The following is a 22,083-nucleotide window of genomic DNA, read 5'->3' on the forward strand; positions in this document are numbered from 1 at the left end:
CAATTTGCTGTACTTAATGTCCCTTCACACTTCTCCTCCTGACTCAAACCATCCTGTAGAAGTACTATTCTCTATTCTCATGCTCTAACACATTATCTTATGTATAACTTATATACATACATGATTACTGATATGACTACATCAGACCAACATACACGCCTAAACAACTTTGAGTCCTATAAAATGCCCTACATGTTATGAATCATTGGGATTGAGTTAAATAGACAAACCTAATGGTATAGATGTGGATGGTACAGAAGTGATCAGGCTGTAGACCCCTGCATTCTCTGAATCAGCCTGGAGGAAAGAGAGAGAGAAAGATCCTTATTTTCCCTCAGACTGTTTGTCTGTCCGTCTGAAAACCAGTATGTATCTATGTCCAAGGTAATTAATTTTGCTGTACTTACATCTTCATTTGCAGATTGCTTCACAGGACCTGCACCTCACAGAGAGACAAAGACACAAGTAAGAGGTAGTTTTTTTCTGGGGGGGGGGGGGGGGGGGGGTCAGGAGAAGTGAAAATAACAGGGTTTGATGTCCCTTCACACTTCCCCTCCTGACTCAAACCACCCTGGAGACTTACAGCTCTGTTCTCACGCTTTCAAGATGCTCTGACTAAAAAATGTAAGTTAGTTTGGTTGGCATTGAGTGATTAAGTGTTATTGTGCTGAGTGTCCCAAATTCACGTCCCAGGTCAGGAAGACAGGGACAGAAGACCTTCTGTTACAAACTCACCTGAGGGCAAAAATGTGGACGGTACATAGGTGATGAGAGAATAGATCCCAGCATCCCTTGAATCCAACATGCCTGCACTGCTCATAGCTCCCATCACCAAATCATCTACAACAGAAACAAAATTAAAATGAAATTAGAATATGTGTTTGTACATGCATGTGTGTAGTTGTGTTAGTAGTGTGTGCAGTGCTTGATGTATTTTGTTAGGAACATACATTGTCTGTGATCATCCTGTCTGGCTGTAGGTCTGTACAACATAAAAGTATAAGAAGGTTGTGGTAAGAACATCTCATCATGGACAATACAGAACTAAAGGTTGATACAATCTGCATCATATTCACAAGGAGAATTCTTACCTCTGAGAATTGGTTTTCTCTGAAAAACAAATTAGACTAAATGAATGATATTGAATATAGCCTACACTACACAATATCACCAAAAGGAGTTGAAAGATTAACCCATGTCAAAGGCACTTATATTAATATGAGAAAGGAAAATGTTTGCAAATTATTTGTTATGCAGAATCGGAAAGTACTCACTGGTCCTCCTGCAAAGATAGACAGCTGTCAATCCAATCAGGAACACGCCCACTCCAGAAGACATACCCACTGCTGCCTGCCATAATTGCACCGCTGTTTGGTGACATGATGTCATCAGAAGAGGTCATTAGCTCTTAATCCAAATGTAAATACTTCAATGGTAGACAGGTGTCAGAATACCACTTTATTATTAGTCTTTGTAAATGTTTCCGTTTTCATATATGTGAGAAAAGACAGCAAGTTAGCTAAGCGTTTTACATTTGAGTCTGTGAAGGAAAATGTAATGGTTGTGCTTTTCTAATAACCAATTGGACTGGGTTCATGCAAGTGACTGATTGATCGTGACTGGGAGGAATCCTCACTATCAGCATAAGCAATTTGGCAGTGCGCCAAGAACATTGTTTTGAAAACCGAAAGGGGTGTCTCAGTTGGTCACATGCATGAACCAAACGTTAATGATGAATGAATTATGAATAATGAATAAGCTAAATCTTGCAAATATAACTTGTCTGTTTAAGCAGTATATAAGACAACTAATGGGACTTCCCCGGCGGAGCTCCCGACCAACGTGTACTATGGTACATTAAGTTTGTTGGAACCTCTCCAACTTGTTGATAATAAAGAATTATTCATTTAATATTGACTTCAGGTGTCCCTGATGGTAATTTCCGCGACAAGTAATTTAGCAGAGTCTCTTATCCAGAGTGACTTAAATTAGTGCATTCATCTTAAGATAGCTAGGTGAGGCAAGAACATATCACAATCACAACAAGTACATTTTCCATCAACAAAGTAGTTATCAGCAAAGTCAGTGCTAGCAGGAAAAGACAAGTGCATTTTTGCTGTGGGATTACTAAATAAGGATACTTACCCAAAACTCTTTTAATATTTGAATTCACAACGCTGTCTGTGGAGCTTTGACCTCCTGTGCACATGCAAGATAGAGATGGTTTGTTAACAGTTAACACACATCACAACTTAGTAAACACCAATAAACCAAAACCGTGTGGCCATACTCACTTTCAGTTGGACTCTTTGGTGTGTCCGTTGTCAAAGTAGGACTAACAGTCAAATCTGGTGCAAAGCAAAGTCATTGAATCTGGTTATACAATAAGGTATCTTAATGGGATGATTTAATTAATCCAATATCAACCTCTTTTCTAGTAATTAGGCACAATTGTAATGAAAAAAGAATACAAAGACCTGGGTTTGACAAAATATGTCATTATTTTTCAGTTTTACTAACTAAAGATGACCAACACACCTGATGTAGGATTCACTGCTGTGCTAGGGGCCAAATGAGAGGTCAAACCTGGTGAGAAGAGAAATGTACATTTGTTTCATATCAAATAAAATAAAATGTTTTACAACAGGTGTTACAATACAGCCTTACCATGAAACACTTACTTTCAACAATGACATTTTTTTAAGTAAGAAAATATTAGATTTTTTAAAATTATAAATAATTAAATAAATTTAAAATTAAAACAATTAAAAGTAACACAATTAAATAACAATAATGAGGCTATATACAGGAGGGAATTCAGGTAAGGTGTAAAGTGACTATGCATAGTAAATAAACAACGAGTAGCAGCAACTTAAAAAGTAGGTGAATGCAAATAGTCTGGTTAGCCATTTGATGAACTCTTTAGCAGTCTTATGGCTTGGGGGTAGAAGCTGTTAAGGAGCCTTTTGGACCTAGAATTGGCGATCCGGTACCACTTGCCATGCGGTAGCATAGAGAAAAGTTTATGACTTGGGTGACTGGAGTCTTTGACAATTTTTAGGGCCTTCCTCTGACCCCGCCTGGTATAGATGTCCTGGATGGCAGGAAGCTTGTCCCCAGTGATGTACAATAACCTCTGCGGTCGGATGCCGAGCAGTTGCCATACCAAGCGGTGATGCAATCAGTCAGGATGCTCTCGATGGTGCAGCTGTATAACTTTTTGAGAATCCCATGACAAATATTTTCAGTCCCCTGAGAGGGGATAGGCATTGTCATGCCTTCTTCACGACTGCCTTGGTTTGTTTGGACAATGATAGTTTGTTAGTGATGTGGACACCAAGGAAGTTAAAACTCTCGAACCCGCTCCACTACAGCCCTGTCAATGTGAATGGGGGCGTGCTTGTTGTCTTGGCATCACACTGACAGGTCTCTGACCTAATCCCTATAGGCTGTCTCATCATTGTCGGTGATCAGGCCTACCACCATTGTGTCGTAGGCAAACTTAATGATGGTGTTGGAGACGTGCATGACCAAGCACCTGTGGATGAACAGGTAGTACACGAGGGGACTCAACACACACCTTTGACAGGCCCCTGTGTTGAGGATCAATGAGGCAGATTTTGTTGTTGCCTACCCTTACAACCTGGGGGCGACCCATCAGGAAGTCCAGGATCCAGTTGCAGAGGGAGGATTTAAGGCCCTGTGTACTTAGCTTAGTGATGAGCTTTAAGGGGAAATATAGTGTTGAACTTTAGTCAGCAAACAGCATTCTCACGTAGGTGTTCCTTTTGTCCAGGTGGGAAAGGGCAATGTTGAGACCAATAGCGATTGCGTCATTTGTGGATCTGTTGGGGCGGTATGTGAATTGTAGTGGGTTTTGGTTAATACATCCCATGCCTCAATGCCATCGGATGAATCCCAAAACATATTACAGTCTGTGCTAGAAAAACTGTCCTGTAGCTTAGCATGCGTGTCATCTGACCACTTCCGTTATGAGCAAATCAATGGTAAGTCCTGCTTGAGTCTTTGCTTGTTAGCAGGAATCAGGAGGATAGAATTATGGTCAGATTTGCCAAATGGAGGGTGAGGGAGAGATTTGTACGCATCTCTGTGTGTGGAGTAAAGGTGGTCTAGAGATTTTTTTTCCTCTGGTTGCACATTTGACATGCTGGTAGAAATTAGGTAAAATGGATTTAAGTTTTCCTGCATTAAAGTCCCCAGCTACTAGGAGCGCCGCTTCTGGATGAGCATTCTCTTGTTTGCTTATGGCCTTATACAGCTCATTGAGTGCAGTCTTCGTGCCTGCATCGGTTTATGGTGGTAAATAGACAGCTACGAAAAATATAGATAAACTCTCTTGGTAAATAGTGTGGTCTACAGCTTATCATGAGATATTCTACCTCAGGCGAGCAAGACCTCTAGACTTCCAGTTGTTTTTGACAAATAGACACAGACCACCACCCCTCGTCTTACTGGAGGTTTATTGTTCTGTCTTGCCGATGCACGGAAAACCCAGCCAACTATATATGATCCATGTTCTCGTTCAGTCATGACTTGGTGAAACGTAAGATACGGATGGTAAACCAGGATTATCCACTTGCAGACGAATTCTCACCAAACATCATGATCTGCGGCCCCTGTATCGGAATCTCCTCTTCATGCGAATGAAGGGGCTTTGGGCCTGGTCTGTGAAGAGACGTAAAATCTTTCTCCTTCAATTCATTAAAGAAAAAATCTTCGCCCAGCGAGTAATCGCTGTTCTGATGTCCAGAAGCTCTTTTCGGTCATAAGAGACGGTGGCAGAAACATTATGCACAAAACAAGTCACAAACAACGCAAAAAAAACACCCAGAATGGCACAATTGGTTAGGAACCCGTAAAACGGCAGCCATCCCCTCCGGGGGCCATTCATATCTAAGAAAAGTACAACAAAGTAGAGTGACCGTACAAGCAGCCATGAATAAGTCTATGAGTAAACCTGTTGGAGCTTTAGTGAATTAGAGTGAACTAAACATGTCATTGTAAAGTAAGGGATACTTACTAGTTGGTCTCACTGTGATGTCAGGGGTCAAAGTAGAAGTAACAGTCGAAACTGCTGGAAAGTAATACAAGTCAATTCTGTATCTGATTACACAAATAGAAAGGTATTCATTATTTCTGTTAGAGAACAACACAACTCAGTCAGTAGAAAGATTAAATGTTCACAATTTCATAATTTGGCATATTACTGTTAAAACCCAGAACCTTAAAAGCTTAGGGTGTACCATGGGATGCCCCGTTAACATCCCACATAATGCTTACATGGATATTCCCTTCATTAACTTCTAGAATGGTCTCAGCCACTTATGATTGCCTGCTGTCTGTTAAATGCTCTACATTGGGTGTCCCTCTAGTATGGAACCGTGAAATGCAGGGATTGGGACCTGACCTGAACTGGGATACCATTTAGGAAAATGTATTTGTTACCTCTAAAAACCCAGCACACCAGCTTATACATAGAAGTTATGCAACACCATTAAGTGTTTTAAGATGAAGCTGATTCCAACTCCAATATGTGAGAGATGCTGTATGAATACTGTTGTAACACTAATGTTTTGGGAATGTCCTTTGGTGTCCCAGTTCTGTTCACATGTTCCAAATGTCCTTACAAAAATGTGTTTCCCTGTGAATATCCACCTTTATTTTTGTTGAATGATAACTGGTTCAGAAAATAATAATTTATGCGGGGTTAACAGCAGCAAAAAAGGTTATCCTTAGTGGATTACCCCTACAATCCTCTTGCCTCAAACATGGTTATCATATTTTCAAGATATTGTTCGTATAGAGCGATCAGTGGCCATGATAAACAAAGCTCGGGCAAATACAATTGAGGCATGGGATGTATTAACCAAAACTCTATCAGATATCAACACCTCTTGAACAAGCAATGGACCTACATGGTAAGGGAGTTGGAGATAGACATTTTATTTTCTGAGAATAATATAGAATATTTTTTTATTGTAAACTTCACTTCCTTCCTGTAAATGTCTAATTCGTCTGAGAAAAGACAGGTAGTCAGCTAGAGATGGATGCTTACCCAGAACGCTTTCTGTGGAGCTTTGACCTCCTGGGCACACGCAAGAGAGAGACTGTTTAATAACAGTTAACACACAACACAACTTATTACGCCACTAAACTAAAATCATGTGGACTCTTTGGGGTGTCAGTTGTCAAAGTAGAACTAGCGATCGAACCTGGTGCAAAGCAAAGTCATTGGATCTGATTAAACAAAAATGAAGGTATTTAAATGAGTTGATTTAATTAATGAGATATAAACCTCTTTTTTTAATCAGGGGAAATTAGGAGTAAAAACCTGAGTAAAATAAATCTAGCCTATTTGTTTAATTCCTTTCTGCTAACTAGAGAAAGATGACCAACACACCTGATGTAGGATTCACTGCTGTGCTGGGGGTCAAAGGAGAGGTCAACCCTGGTGAGAAGAGATTACACAAGAACAAACGTAAATTAATTTAATATCTAAGGTCATTCAATAAGCATAAAGAGAGAAGTACACTACACATTACTTACAAATCAGATGGACTAAAAGTACACAAATCTGGACTGAAATTACAAGCAGCTATGAATGGGTCAATTCATAAATCGGATGGAGCTTTAGTGAATTAATGTTAACAAAAATATACATGTAAGTTAAAATTAGTGGGCCTACTTACTGGTAGTTGATCTCACTGGGGTGTCTGGGGTCAAAGTAGAAGTAACAGTCGAAACTAGTGGGAAGCAATATAATTACACAAGAATAAGGTATTACATAATGTTGGTCTCCTAATTTTACAGGACCGTAATCTAAACTCTTGACTGTATAATTACTATTTGCAGAGATTGTCACGTTCCTGACCTGTTTTCCTTTGTTTTGTATTTATTTTAGTTGGTCAAGGCGTGAGTTGGGTGGGTTGTCTATGGTTGATTTTCTATGTTGGGATTTTGTGTTTGGCCTGGTATGATTCTCAATCAGAGACAGCTGTCAATCGTTGTCCCTGATTGAGAATCATACTTAGGCAGCCAGGGTTTCACTTGTGTTTTGTGGGTGTTTGTTCCTGTGGAGGTTTTGTTGCCACACAGGACGGTTTCGGTTTTGTCACGTTGGTTGTTTTTTGTATTTTGAAGTGTTTTGTTGATTTTCATTAAAAGAATGAACACTAACCACTCTGCGTTTTGGTCCCCACCTTCTGTCAGCGAGGACAGCCGTAACAGAGATGGTCATTTAGAGGCCCAACACACCTTCTGTAGGACTCACTGTCGTGCTGGTAGGCAAAGTAGATCTAGGACCTCAAATTAGCATTTTATTAATGATCGTATTATTGATTATCATGGTGTTGTTGGCCTTTTGAAATACCTTCATGACTTATCTATTCAAAGTGGGCAAAGTAGGACTATCACATTTACTATGGACAGATTGCTTCTAGCCCTGGTAGATGATATTTCTCCTCATTATAGAGATGATAAGACCAATTCAAAAGGTGATAAAGTCTTTCAGGACAGATACGGTGTTGATTGTTGTTATCAGCTTCCTAGAATAAGGTCACCATGTATCTAACAGCAGAAGCCTAACAGTGCATACATACAATCTAAACACTGAACCAGGTCAACAAAGAATTTAAACTACACAACCTGGGACTCAACACCAGATCAGCCTGGGACCTGGCCCAGAATAAGACAGTGTGGAGATCCATATGTCAAGGTGCTGTGCTCCATGGAGCGAGTGAAGATGAGTGAGTGATTGAGTTAGTGGGGGGGGGGGTCAGAATGAATATAGTCATATTAAACAAATCAATGTGTAGTCAGATCATGAAGACCTGCAGCACTGATAGATTATTACCTTATAGATAATGACTCACCTGTAAAGCTGTACCCATCACTGCGTGGTGAGAGAGAGTTTGGTCCTGAGCTCACGCTGTAGTCACAGCTCACCTCCTTACTCCTCACTGACTGTAGACTTCTAATAAGATCATTCTCGTCCACAGAGAATTGACAGAACCAGCATTTGGAATCTGTGTGTTTCTTCTTCCAGACGTGTGCTCTAAAAAGACGCTTACTCTGCTCTCCAACATACAGGTTACAGGTGGTGTCATTACTGACAGAGCCAGGAATTAAACAGGTGATGATGAGGTTCTCTTTCAGACTAACTGTAATATTTGGTTTCTGACCTGTTGGGAGAGGACAACGACTTAATGAACTACAAGGCAGACTATTCTGCACATAACAATATATTGTAGAGCCCGCAGTCTTTCACTATGCAAGGTCAAATCATGATGGTCATAAACATGACATGGACTTATGATTTGTATAACTATTTTGAATTAACTTGGACTGTGATTTAAAAACATGAATTAAAATTAATTCATTTGTTCAAAATAAGTTAGCAATAAATTAAGCATTTGCCCAATGGGCACAGACGTCAGTTCTACACCTCGTTTTGATTTACATTTGATTGAGTTGTCAACTAATGTGAATTCAAAGTGAAATCAACAACATTTCATCCATGTCATTGGATTTAGGTTCAATGTTGGATGAAAAAAAGACCAACATTCACAAAATTATTTTGGCAAATCCAATACATTTTCCACGTTGATTTAATGCCATCAGAAGGAAAAAAATATTTTTTTGTTAAAAAGAGGTATAAACAATGTTTATTCAACAAGTTTTTGCCCATACTAATAAACCTGCCCTTAAAAAATTTACATACAGTATATATGTATTTCATACATATTTCTGTAAGTATCTTACCTGTAATAATGTATTTATCACTGCGGGGAGACAGAGAGTGTGATCCTGTGTTCACTCTATAGTCACAGCTCACATCTCTCTCCAACTGCAGATGCCTGAACAGATCATTCTTAGTGACACGGAAGGTACAGAATAGTTTGGATAATGTTGCGTTAAATCTCCCGACCCAAGCCTCTTTGTAGGCCTGAGGCTGGTCTCCAGTGTACAGGTTACAGCTATGACCATCACTGACAGACTCAGGAAGTACACAAATAATGGTGATGTCATGAGAAGATTCGTCATTGACACTAATGTCTGGTTTCTGCAGTTTACCTGTGAGGAGAACACATCAATAACTGTCCATACTGTAGGTTAATGAGAATACACACCTCTTTCTGTACTAGATAACAAAAAGAGTAAGAACTAAATCGTCTGTATATGTTAGCATGACATTACATATTGCAATCTGATTACAGTGAGCCAATCAGATCAGTGTATTCATAATAATAATACTATTTTACCAAGAATAGTGATAGGCGCAGGATGACTGTGCGTTGATGGATAGTGAGTCTCTACTGTGTAAAAACATCTCAGTTTGACCTCAGCAGATAAACGTTCACCTGCCCACGAGAGCAGCTCAGTCCCCGTGAGTGACCTCGTACAGGGTGAGGGTTTAGGATCTCTCCCCTCTGTGTAGAAGTAACACTGAGACACAGAGACAGATGGAGGAGCGTCACAGCTCAGCTGAACTGAGTCTCTCTCTCTGATGACTGTAGAACTCACTGTCAGCCTGGGCTGAGGGAGGTCTGTAATGTCAGAATCAGGAAGTAAACCACTTTCAACAGTTTGCTAAAATACATTGCATGAAATAAACCCTCAAATCTAAAAGTGCATAACTTCATCTCTTATTGCTTCAGTCAGTTTTTAAAATGTATATTATATAAATAATATAAAATAATCTGGTGTGTTAATCTTGAACCAGAATAGAAAAACACTGGGGTATAATAATACATACCCCGCTTACCCAGGAGAGTGACTGAGACAGGGTCACTGTAAGGAGAGTAGATAGACATCTCTACATCATAGTAGATACATCTCATGTTGACCTTGGTGGTTGGACCACGACCTGCCCATTCAAGCAGCTTGGTCCCTGTGAGTGAATGATGACAGGATGTGGTATGTTGGAAATGTTGTCTTTCCTCTATGTAGAAGTAACACTGAGACACAGAGGTAGATTGAGAAGTGTGACATCGCAGCTGAACTGTGTCTGTATCCCTGATGACGTCAGGACTCACTGTCAGCTGAGGAGGGACTGTGAGTTCAGAGGGAAATAGTATGTCAATCTAATATTCAACAGATTACTATGTACATAAAATCTTCATGTGTAACAGACCTGGGCATTTCAAGAACATGATTCATCACTTCAAATTACTTCTAGATTGTAAAAAGACAGTAAATAATTTTGTGAAACATTGTCTTTGAAATCAGAATTATATTGTTGCAGGTTAGTGTATTGTTGCTTATTGTTTCTCAGAATATGGTGAGAAATAAAAGGAGGGTCATTTTTACAATTATGTAAATAACCCGCTTACCTTCGACAGTGACCGAGACAGGATCACTGTGAGAGGATGGGTTATAACTCCCTACAGCGTAGTAGTAACATCTCACGTTGACCACAGCAGGTGAACGTTGATCTGACCACGAGAGGAGCTCAGTCCCTGTGAGTGTCTGCCGACAGGATGGTTTATAGTCTCGCTTCTCAGTGAAGAGATAACACTGAGACACGGAGACGGATGGAGGAGTCTCACAGCTCAGCTGAACTGAGTCTCTCTCTCTGATGACAGCAGGACTCACTGTCAACCTGGGAAGAGGAGGGCCTGTAAGATCAGAAGAGAGGAGTATTTCAAATGTTTGACTTGTTTTGAGAAATTTACTGACACCCATTGAATTGGATTTAAATATGCATGTCTATTATAAAATCAAGTAAATCTATCAACATTTAATGTCTAAAAACAGTTATCGTCATGTTTATTGAGACTAAAGGATTTTGATAATAAGGTCCATTCGTTCATATAATGATAGTATGTGAAATATATATTGTTTTAAGTAATGGCTTATTACAACATACATAAAAATATTCCAGACTGTGTTGAGGAAGATCTGAGAGGACAGAGGAACTGAGCATTTTGTTACTGGTTTGGGAAATGTACTGTCAGCTGTTAAATAAAACAATCACACTTCGTTTTTTCAGACCCTAGATCTTTGAGAATAATTCCCAGCGATAGTATGGGAAATAATGGGAATATAATATATTGCTTCATGCAACGGCTCTTTACAAAAGACAATAATAACGTATTTCTAGAGGACCAATTGAGCAGTACAGTGTTTGCAGTGTTTACAGCTATAGTCATTTGTTTTACCCTGAATTTGGACAGAAGTAGGTTCACTGTATACGGATTTAAACTGCCAACCTTCAGCACTGTATTGTATTCATAATTTATCAGTCATTCCTGTTGAATTCATAGTGTCAGATGGATACGCTATCAGCTAATGTTATGTTTGAATGATAAGAATAAATACCATAATTATTATTATATTTTTCCAGGGTAACTAAAAACTCATAATTATGATACTGACCTTGGGCTTTGATGGATATGAAGGTATCTAGAAATTATAAAATATGTTATAGTCTGACATTCTAAAAAAACAAATTCTACATGAGATACCTGAGCACTTCACACAAGTTGGTAAAGTGGCATAACCTACTGTAATGCATTAATGGGAATCAAGCAATGGCCATCATTTTCTGAACAAAATGTAAAATAATGATAGAGAGAAATAAATAAGATGATTAATGGAATAAGATACAAGACACTCATCATAGTCATGAGATTCAGAAATATCAACAGTTCCTAAAGTAAAAGAGTAAAAGAGGGGAGAGAAGAAGAGGAATATCCTGTAGAACAAACAGATGATGAAACTGTAGAAATGTAGAAATAACTCACCAAAAAGGAGGATGACCAAGAACAGATGACCAGCCATATCAGGGATGAACAATGCCATTTGTCGGACAGCTACATACTGTTAGTCTGTCTTCACAGTAAGGTGTGTGACTGAGTCAGAGGATTGTTTGAATAGAGAAGTAGATGTGGAGCTTGTTCACTACAAAACCACAGAGAGTAGAAACCTAAACAGACTCATACAGCAAGTGTGAGCTAATGTTTCAGGGGTAAGGGTATCTGAATAATCAGAATAATTTATCGGTCAAAATCTCTCCTCCATATGCATTTGGACAGTGAAGCCCCAAAAATATATATGGCTCTATACTCCAGTATTTTAGATTTGAGATAGAATGTTTTCATTAAAGAGACAGTACAGAATTTCCCCTTTATTTGAGGATATTTTCATAAAGTTTTCATTCCCCTTGACTTATTATTAAAATTATTATTATTATTATTATTCTGTTACAGCCTGAATTCAAAATGTATTTAAAAAAACATGTCTCACCCATCTACACACAATACCCCATTATGACAAACTGAAAACATGATTTTGTAATTTTTACTGATTTATTGAAAATGAAATAGAGAAATATCTCATTTTGATAAGTTTTTACACCCCTGAGTCAATACTTTGTAGAAGCACCTTTGGCAACGATTACAGCTGTGAGTCTTTCTGGGTCTCTAAGTCTCTAAGAGCTTTCCACACCTGGATTGTGCAACATTTGCCCATTATTCTTTTCAAATATCTTCAAGCTCCGTCCAATTGGTTGTTGATCATTCCCAAACAACCGTTTCAGATCTTGCCATAGATTTTCAAGTAGATTTAACTCAAAACTGTAACTCTGCCTTTCACTGTCTTCTTGGTAAGCAACTCCAGTGTAGATTTAGCCTTGTGTTTTAGGTTAATATCCTACAGAAAGGTGAATTCATCTCCCAGTGTTTGGTGAATTCCCTCTAGGACTTTGCCTATGTTTAGCTCCATTCTGTTAATTTTCTATCCTGAAAACCTCCCCAGTCCTTAATGATTACAAGTATACCCATAACATGACGCTGCCACCACTGTGCTTGAAAATATGGAGTGATACTCAGTAACGTGTTGTATTCGATTTGCCCCAAAAATAGCATTTTGTATTCAGGACATAAGAGTAAATTGCTTTGCCACATTTTTTGCAGAATTACTTTAGTGCCTTGTTGCAAACAGGTACAAGCTTCCTTCTTTTCACTCCGTCATTTAGGTTGGTATGGTAGATTAACTACAATGTTGTTGATCCATCCTCAGTTTTCTCCTATCACAGCCAATAAACTCTGTAACTGTTTTAAAGTCATGATTGGGCTCATGGTGAAATCTCTGAGCGGGTGTCTTCCTCTCCGGCAACTAAGTTAGGAATGATGCCAGTATCCAAAGTGTAATTAATACCTTCACCATGCTCAAATGGCTATTCAATGGCTGCTTCTTCTTTTTTTCCCACATCTACCAATAACCTCCCTGGTCTTTGTGGTTGAATCTGTGTTTGAAATTCACTGCTTTGACGAACCGACCTTACAGATAGTTGTATGTGCGGGGTACAGAGATGAGGTCATTAAAAATCATGTTAAACACTATTATTGCACACAGAGTGAGTTCATGCAACTTAATATGTGACTTGTTAAGCACATTTCTACTCCTGGACTTATTTAGGCTTTCCATAACAAAGGGGTTGAATACTTATTGACTCTTTTTTTTTAACCTGTTGGATACATTTGCAGTTTGTTTCGGTTATGTTTTGGATTATGTTTTGCTCAATAGGAAATTAATTGTATCCAACCGTTATGGAAGGAGGTATCACCGAGGTTAAATAATAGACATAAATACAGTAGATGTGGCATTTACTAGGGGGAAGAAACAAGAAAAATGCTCAAAGGGGAGTATGCCCCGGACTCCTCCAAAAACTCCAAAATATAAATATTAACACAGTAACAGATATTATGGATAGACATGTAACATAAACCAGTTGAACATGTGTAATACAGTATAAATATCTTAAGCAACTTATTTACAGTAACTGGATGTGTGATAAACAAAGGATATCATATGAGAAAGAATGTATTTGTGTGAGATGTGTGAGACATAGAGGTGTAGTTTCAGTGTGTCTGCAGAAGACTCTACAACCCATCTGGCTGGGCTGAGGTTGCTGGTCTGTCGGGGATTGAGCTGTATACATGGTACCAATCTTAAACTGAAAGTCATAAAACACGGCGAGAGTGACTTTTTAAACGTTTATTTAACCTTTATTTAACTAGGCAAATCAGTTAAGAACAAATTCTTATTTACAATGACTACCTACACCGGCCAAACCCGGACAATTGTATGCCGCCCTATGGGAGTCCCAATCACGGCCTGGTGTGAAACAGCCTGGATTTGAACCAGGGTGTCTGTTGTGACACCTCTAGCACTGAGATGCAGTGCCACTCGGGAGCCCCTAAAGTGTTGTCAGAAGTGAGAGAGAGATACTTTAATCCTCTAGTCAGTCTGTCTGTGAAAACAGTGCTACATATAACAATATAACAATATGATACAATGAACTGTACAACGATATATCTATACTCCATGCAATTATTTGTGCTGTACTTACATGTTCATTTGCAAATGCCTGTGTATCCAGATCAACAGGACTTGCACATCACAGAGAGAGACAATTCCATGAGTAAGAGGTTGTGTATGTATGTATGAGTGTGTTTGAGGGTGGGTCATGTGTATATTACATGTCTACATTGCATGTGTGTTACTTAGTCGAGTTTGCCCTGTTGCGTTAGTAACAGCCAAACAGAAGAAGTGCAAGTAACAGGGCTTGATGTCATTTCACACTTCTCCTTATGTCTCTAACTCCCCTGCAGATCTACAGCTCTATTCTCACGCTGCTGATGCTCGGACACATTCATTTCTGTTTTAAGTGTCATATATGCATTTTGATATGGTGGATAAGGTTAGGCACAAAGTTCAAGCATGTACAGTAGCTGTGCACTTGCAGATGATCCCGAGATCTGAGGGACAAACCTGAGGGCATGAACGTGTACAGTACAGAAGTGATCTGAGAATCGATTCCAGCATCTCCTGAATCCACCTGTAGTAGAGAGAGAGGGAGAAGAAGAGAGAGAAGAGATAGACTTTTTATCCTCCAGTCTAAAAACTGTCTGTCTATTCTGCTCTCTAACTCGTGACATGAACTGCACACTCCTTTGTATCACAGGAAGTGTTTGTGGGTTTTGTGTCATTCTGAGGTCTACACATGTCCAATGCAAGATGTAGGTTATTTGATCAAAAATAGTTTACAAGACTAAACTCTGTACCTACTTAGGAACACATTTGCACAGAAATTATTTCTGTGGAAAAACATCTTATTTGTTAATAAATATAAATGACCATATAAATCTGTAAATAAATATAGCTGTTGATTTAATACTTTGAACGTTCATATGTTGAAGCACTACTAATGTATTATTAAGGTATTGATCCTCAGATCAGACAGTCAGAGGGCAGAGGATGCTGGTGAGAGGAGTTATAGGAGGACGGTCTCATTGTAATCGTTGAAATGGTATTAATGGAATGGAGTCGAACACGTAGTTTTGATGTGTTTGATTTGTTTGACTCCGTCCTAATAAATCCATTACAATCATTACAATGAGCCTGTCCTCCTATAACTCATCCCACCAGCCTCCTCTGTCAGAGGGGTATATGTGTACAGATACCACTGTAATGTAGAATATTCACCATGACTCCGCTGCTCACCGCTCCCATAGACACCAAATCATCTACAACATAAACACAATGAAAATGGAATTACAGTGTTTGTACATGAGTGTATATAGTTATGTAAGTTGTATGTGTGTCTATGTTGATGTATTTTGTTTGGAACATACATTGGCTGTGATCATCCTGTCTGGCTGTAGGTCTGAACAACATAAAAGTATAAGAAGTTTGTGGTAAGAACATCTCATCATGGACAATACAGAACTAAAGGTTGATACGATCTGCATCATATTCACGAGGAGAATTCTTACCTCTGAGAATTGGTTTTCTCTGAAAAACAAATGAGGCTAAATTAATTATATTGAATATAGTCTAATCTATACAGTATGATCAAAATGAGATGATAAATTAACCCATGCCATAGGAACTTACATTAATATCAACACGGTAAATTTGCAAATGATTTGTTTTGCAGAATCAAATGTACTCACTGATCCTCCTGCAGAGACAGACAGCTGTCAATCCTACCAGGAGCACGCCCACTCCAGAAGCCACACTCACTGCTGCCTGCCATATTTGCCCCACTATTTGGTGACATGATGACATCGGGAGAGGTCATTAGCACTTGGACCACATTATTGTTCTACTAAGATAATGTGCACAGCTCTGTTTTCATATGTGTGAGAAAAGACAGCGAGAAAAGGATACTTACCCAGAATGCTTTCTTGACTGTTTGATTCCACATCACTTTCTGTGGAGCTTTGACCTCCTGGGCACATGCAAGAGAGAAGGACAGTTTAATAACAGAGTTATGCAAATATTTCTAAGAATAAACAAATTGTTTGATTAATCCTAAACCTTTGACTGAATTTACATTTGTCTATATTTGCAAAACTGGGTTATGCTCTAATAGACTAAAATATTTAGAAAACTAAATGAAACCTATTGGCTATACTTACTTTCAGTTGGACTGGCTGGGGTGTCAGTGGTCAAAGTACAGCAAACAGTCGACCCTGATGCAAAGCAAATCATTGGATCTGATTATACAAAAATACATCTAAATGGGTTGATTTTAATCAATCAAATATCAACCTCTTTTTGTAATGAGGCAAATTTGTGATTGGAAAAAAAACATACAAAAACATGGAGAAGATAAGCTACTCTATTTGTTTTACTTATATTTGCTAACTAGATAAAGATGATGATAAAGGATTCACTGCAGTGCTAGGGGTCAAAGGGGAGGTCAAACCTGGTGAGGAGAGATTACTCATATTACACAAGAACAAATGTAAATTAATATAATATCTAAGGTATTTCAATAAGCAGAAAGAGAGAAGTACAATACACATTACCTACAAATCAGATGGACTAAAAATTGTTAAAAATCTGGACTGAAATTACAAGCAGCTATGAATCTATTAGTTAACCGGAGCTTTAGTGAATGAATGTGGACAAAGATATTGTACTTGCAAACTAAGTTTAAATTGGTGGATCTACTTACTGGTAGTTGGTGTCACTGTGGTGTCTGGGGTAAAGGTACAAGTAACAGTCGAAACAAATGGGAAGCAATATGATTACACAAGAATAAGGTTTTACATTCACATTTGGGTCACTTAATTTTACAGGCCCGTAATCTTAACGCTTGACTGTATAATTGGAACTTGCAGAGATGGTAATTTAGAGGCCCAACACACCTTCTGTAGGACTCACTGTCGTGCTGGGAAGCAAAGTAGATCTAGGACCTGGAGTCAAACCCACTGAGAAAACACATATTAATGAAATTAGCATTTTATTCATGATCGCATTAATGATCATCATGGTGTTGTTGGCCTTTTGAAATACCTTCATGATTTATCTATTCAAAGTGGGCAAAGTAAGACTATAAAAATCACTACGGATAGGTGGCTTCTAGCCCTGGTAGATTATATTTCTCCTCATTATAGAGATGATAAGACCAATTCATAAGGTGATAAAGTCTTTCAGGACAGATAAGGTGTTGATTGTTGTTTACAGCTTCCTAGAATAAAGTCACCATGTTATCTAACAGCAGAAGCATAACAGCGCATAGATACGATCTAAACACTCGACTAGATGAACACAGACATTCTATTACTTGTGCTGATGATCCCAGACATTGGTGTTGATGCTGGTGTCATATCTATAGAACAGCTTAATTTACACATTAAGACAATTATTCTTATTGCTGAAACTTTTGTTGCTTTAAAATAACAGCAGTGCCACTATAAAAGCACACATGTGTAGCCTACCTGCCATAGAAGGTGTCTGTATAGTTGTTGGATCACTGATGTGAACTCCCACCAGATCTAAAATCATTTGGGATTGAAATGTGGTATTTAGTTAGTTGGTCAGAATGAAGATAGTCATACTAAGAAGATGCTAAAATCAAAGTGAGTCAGATCATGAAGACCTGCAGCCCTGATAGATTTGTTTAGATAATGACTCACGTGCAAAGCTTTTCCCATCACTGCGTGGAGAGAGAGAGTTTGGTCCTGAGCTCACTCTGTAGTCAAAGTTTACCTCCTTAAGCCTCACTGACTGTAGAGTTCTGATAATATCCCTCTCAGTTACATTGAATCTACAGAACCACTGTTTGGAACATTTGCTTTTTTCTTTCCAGATCTCTGCTGTGAAGGATGGCTGACTCTCCTTTCCAACATACAGGTTACCGGTGGAGTCAGGACTGACGGAACCACGAATCAAACAGATCGCAACCACACTGCACACTGCCCTAACCCATCTGGACAAGAGGAATACCTATGTGAGAATGCTGTTCATCGACTACAGCTCAGCATTTAACACCATAGTACCCTCCAAACTCGTCATCAAGCTCGAGACCCTGGGTCTCGACCCCGCCCTGTGCAACTGGGTCCTGGACTTCCTGACGGGCCGCCCCCAGGTGGTGAGGGTAGGTAACAACATCTCCACCCCGCTGATCCTCAACACTGGGGCCCCACAAGGGTGCTTTCTGAGCCCTCTCCTGTACTCCCTGTTCACCCACGACTGCGTGGCCATGCACGCCTCCAACTCAATCATCAAGTTTGCGGATGACACTACAGTGGTAGGCTTGATTACCAACAACGACGAGACGGCCTACAGGGAGGAGGTGAGGGCCCTCGGAGTGTGGTGTCAGGAAAATAACCTCACACTCAACGTCAACAAAACAAAGGAGATGATTGTGGACTTCAGGAAACAGCAGAGGGAGCACCCCCCTATCCACATCGACGGGTCAGTAGTGGAGAAGGTGGAAAGTTTTAAGTTCCTCGGTGTACACATCACGGACAAACTGAATTGGTCCACCCACACAGACAGCGTTGTGAAGAAGGCGCAGCAGCGCCTCTTCAACCTCAGGAGGCTGAAGAAATTCGGCTTGTCACCAAAAGCACTCACAAACTTCTACAGATGCACAATCGAGAGCATCCTGTCAGGCTGTATCCCCGCCTGGTACGGCAACTGCTCCGCCCACAACCGTAAGGCTCTCCAGAGGGTAGTGAGGTCTGCAGAACGCATCACCGGGGGCAAACTATCTGCCCTCCAGGACACCTACACCACCCGATGTCACAGGAAGGCCATAAAGATTATCAAGGACAACAACCACCCAAGCCACTGCCTGTTCACCCCGCTATCATCCAGAAGGCGAGGTCAGTACAGGTGCATCAAAGCAGGGACCGAGAGACTGAAAAACAGCTTCTATCTCAAGGCCATCAGACTGTTAAACAGCCACCACTAACATTTAGCGGCCGCTGCCAACATACTGACTCAACTCCAGCCACTTTAAAATTGGGAATTGATGGAAATTATGTAAAAATGTACCACTAGCCACTTTAAACAATGCCACTTAATATAATGTTTACATACCCTACATTACCCATCTCATATGTATATACTGTACTCTATACCATCTACTGCATCTTGCCATCTTTATGTAATACATGTACCACTAGCCACTTTAAACAATGCCACTTAATATAATGTTTACATACCCTACATTACCCATCTCATATGTATATACCGTACTCTATACCATCTACTGCATCTTGCCTATGCCGTTCTGTACCATCACTCATTCATATATCTTTATGTACATATTCTTTATCCCTTTACACTTGCGTGTATAAGGTAGTAGTTGTGGAATTGTTAGGTTAGATTACTTGTTATTACTGCATTGTCGGAACTAGAAGCACAAGCATTTCGCTACACTCGCATTAACATCTGCTAACCATGTGTATGTGACTAATAAAATTTGATTTGATTTGATTTGAACAGATGATGGTGAAGTCCTCATCAAAATTGACTGTAATGTCTGGTTTTGGATCTGTTAGGAAAGGACAGAGACTCCTTTTTACATCACTCTCTTTGAATGTAATGTATATGTCACAAGTGACACTGACTCTTACTAAACTAGAGCCTCCCATTCTATTTATAGTACGTATCAGCATGTCTTATTTGATATCATGCATATTTATGATGTTTAATCATGTGTCCTGTGTGTTTACAGCGATTGCCTTTCACTTAATTCCTTACATTCTCACGTGTGAAATCAATTTGAATCACACGGACAATTTTGCTTAGTTGTATGGTGTGCAGTGATTCCACAGATCTCCCTCTCCCTGCTCGGGAGGAAGAAAAACAAACCCTGTTGGGGTAGAGACAAACTAATCCTGCTCGGGTAGAACTGAATGAACGAACCCTGTTCGGGTAGAGCCAAACTAATCCTGCTCGGGTAGAACCGAATGAACAAACCCTGTTCGGAAGGACCTGAATGAACATTGGCCACCGATCGGGAATCAACTGCTGTGTTAGTTTGTCCCGTTGCTTCTAGTTAGCCTACAGCCCTAAATCCCAGCCTATTTATACGTTTCTAATAGGGCCGTAGTGATACTGTGTATTACTGTTTAAAGCTGAGTTTATAAAGAACCTTTGATTGTACTTTGGCCTGTCTCTGTGGTTGTTTTCCGTGGGATCTTAGAACTCTACTTTTGACATGTACATTTCAAATATGTATTGTCTTCATAACAATTTTTTTTAAATGACATTGGATGAGATTGTGATTTAAACAGAATCATTCAAGACAATCTGAATATAACATTTCTTACCAAGAATAGTAAGAGAGACAGAACCACTTTGCATCGACGGATAGTAAGTTTCTACTGTGTAAAAACATCTCAGTTTGATCTCAGCAGATGAACTTTGACCTGCCCACGAGAGCAGCTCAGTCCCCGTGAGTGAACGTGTACAGGGTGAGTGTTTAGGAGCTCTCCCCTCTGTGTAGAAGTAATAGTGAGACACAGAGCCAGATGGAGGAGTCTGAGAGATGAGTCTCTCTCTCTGATGACTGAAGAACTCACTGTCAGCCTGGGAGGAGGTGGGTCTCTTTGAAAGTTGCGTTTAAAAAACATTACAGGTAATCCATACATACTAACAGTATGGAAAATCCATTAATAAAATGTTAAACTATCAGCATTTATGTTTGTACAAAGTACAGTAAATCCTGTCATTATGTGAAATGAAGACGTTTAAGAAATACGACAGAAGATCTCATTTTCAGAACGAGCATAATTAATACGGTATAACAGTGAAGTGTATCATTGTTTAAACCACCAACTTACCCTGAACAGTGACTGAGACAGGGTCACTTAAAGGAGATGTGTGAGACTCCCATACAGTGTAGTAACATGTCACTTTGATCACAGCTGGAAATGTTGGACCAGACCTCTTGAGCAGCTCAGTTCCTGTTATTGTCTGCGTACACGATGAGTCTGGAAGATCCTTCTCCCCCTCTATGTAGAAGTAACAGTGATACACAGGGAGAGAGGGAGGAGACTCACAACTCAGCTGAACTGATTCTGTCTCTCTGATGACTGTAGAACTCACTGTCAGCTGAGGAAGGTCTGTGAGAATAGGGGAATTAAGTATTTTGTGGTTTTGAGAAATGTACTGACAGTCTAATCCCTCCTTGTTATTTAAGACTTAAGGATCTTGAGTCAATTACTTTATGCGGTGACAGTATGGGAAATTAAGGAGATATAATATATTCCTTGATTGCTTCATGCAATAGCTAATGACAACACACAGTATGATAACATATCCCAAGAGGAACATGGTAATGATGGCACAACAGTACATTGTTTACAACCATTCAAATAGTCTTCTTACCCTGAATTGTGACTGTTGACGGCTCACTGTATATGGATCTAAACTGTGAACCTGTAGCACTGTAATGACATTGCATTTTGACCTCAGCTGGTGAACTCTGACCTGTCCACTTCACCAGTAGTGTTCCTGTGAGTGTCTGTTGACAGGGTGATGGTAGGGTGAATTCTACTTGCCCCTCTATTTTGAAGTAACACTCAGAGACAGATGGAGGAGTCTGACAGTTCATCTGAACTGAGTCTCTCTCTTTGATGACTGCAGGAATCACTGTCAGACTGAGCCGAGGAAGATCTGTGAGATCAGAGGGATGATGGAGTGTCTTTTTTAATTGAATTATAAATTAATTTTCAATGTTTAACTACTCATACAGATAACGTACCACTTAATATTATATGAGTTTGAAAGAGAAAAACAATTAAGACA

General features: G+C 39.5%; 2 protein-coding genes and 1 long non-coding RNA gene across 5 annotated transcripts; all 3 read right to left on the bottom strand.

The window, feature by feature from the left end:
- Positions 1-2,533: 2,533 nt before the first annotated feature.
- On the bottom strand, positions 2,534-7,757 carry LOC129842912 (uncharacterized). Of its 2 annotated transcripts, none has more exons than XR_008757709.1 (5): positions 6,711-7,757; positions 6,422-6,469; positions 6,077-6,106; positions 5,042-5,092; positions 2,534-2,586 (listed from the first exon to the last, which is right to left on the bottom strand). It is a non-coding gene; the product is annotated as an uncharacterized LOC129842912 (long non-coding RNA). The 2 variants fall into 2 exon arrangements; XR_008757708.1 differs by having other exon boundaries at positions 5,042-5,095.
- An 89-nt stretch (positions 7,758-7,846) lies between these two features.
- On the bottom strand, positions 7,847-10,633 carry LOC129842733 (uncharacterized). The gene is made up of 5 exons (XM_055911368.1): positions 10,353-10,633; positions 9,785-10,072; positions 9,282-9,566; positions 8,782-9,093; positions 7,847-8,201 (listed from the first exon to the last, which is right to left on the bottom strand). The coding sequence occupies exons 2-5, from the start codon at positions 9,858-9,860 to the stop codon at positions 7,870-7,872; spliced, it is 1,005 nt and encodes a 334-aa protein (XP_055767343.1). The 5' UTR covers positions 9,861-10,072; positions 10,353-10,633; the 3' UTR covers positions 7,847-7,869.
- A 3,371-nt stretch (positions 10,634-14,004) lies between these two features.
- LOC129842792 (uncharacterized) lies at positions 14,005-18,603 on the bottom strand. Of its 2 annotated transcripts, XR_008757683.1 has the most exons (11): positions 17,757-18,603; positions 17,184-17,246; positions 16,991-17,014; positions 16,449-16,502; positions 16,202-16,258; positions 15,981-16,073; positions 15,801-15,819; positions 15,660-15,691; positions 15,511-15,551; positions 14,375-14,863; positions 14,005-14,221 (listed from the first exon to the last, which is right to left on the bottom strand). XR_008757683.1 is itself a non-coding variant. In XM_055911450.1 (10 exons), the coding sequence occupies exons 1-10, from the start codon at positions 17,821-17,823 to the stop codon at positions 14,696-14,698; spliced, it is 618 nt and encodes a 205-aa protein (XP_055767425.1). In that variant the 5' UTR covers positions 17,824-18,603; the 3' UTR covers positions 14,005-14,695. The 2 variants fall into 2 exon arrangements, 1 of the variants encoding a protein (XP_055767425.1); XM_055911450.1 differs by having other exon boundaries at positions 14,005-14,863.
- Positions 18,604-22,083: the final 3,480 nt, after the last annotated feature.

Source organism: Salvelinus fontinalis, chromosome 3 (genome assembly GCF_029448725.1).
Source record: "Salvelinus fontinalis isolate EN_2023a chromosome 3, ASM2944872v1, whole genome shotgun sequence".
NCBI lineage: Eukaryota > Metazoa > Chordata > Actinopteri > Salmoniformes > Salmonidae > Salvelinus > Salvelinus fontinalis.

What these genes read in the sequence shown, in the direction of transcription:
- LOC129842733 (XM_055911368.1), bottom strand. Translation starts at nt 9,860, where the DNA reads ATGAGATGTATCTACTATGATGTAGAGATGTCTATCTACTCTCCTTAC. An exon ending in TGTCTCAGTCACTCTCCTGG is followed by an intron (nt 9,567 to 9,784) that starts GTAAGCGGGGTA and finishes CTGACATTACAG; the next exon opens with ACCTCCCTCAGCCCAGGCTG. An exon ending in TGATAAATACATTATTACAG is followed by an intron (nt 8,202 to 8,781) that starts GTAAGATACTTA and finishes CTCTCCCAACAG; the next exon opens with GTCAGAAACCAAATATTACA.
- LOC129842792 (XM_055911450.1), bottom strand. Translation starts at nt 17,823, where the DNA reads ATGATTTTAGATCTGGTGGGAGTTCACATCAGTGATCCAACAACTATA. An exon ending in GACAGTGAGTCCTACAGAAG is followed by an intron (nt 17,015 to 17,183) that starts GTGTGTTGGGCC and finishes CCTTTACCCCAG; the next exon opens with ACACCACAGTGACACCAACT. An exon ending in CCCAGCCAGTCCAACTGAAA is followed by an intron (nt 16,259 to 16,448) that starts GTAAGTATAGCC and finishes GCATGTGCCCAG; the next exon opens with GAGGTCAAAGCTCCACAGAA.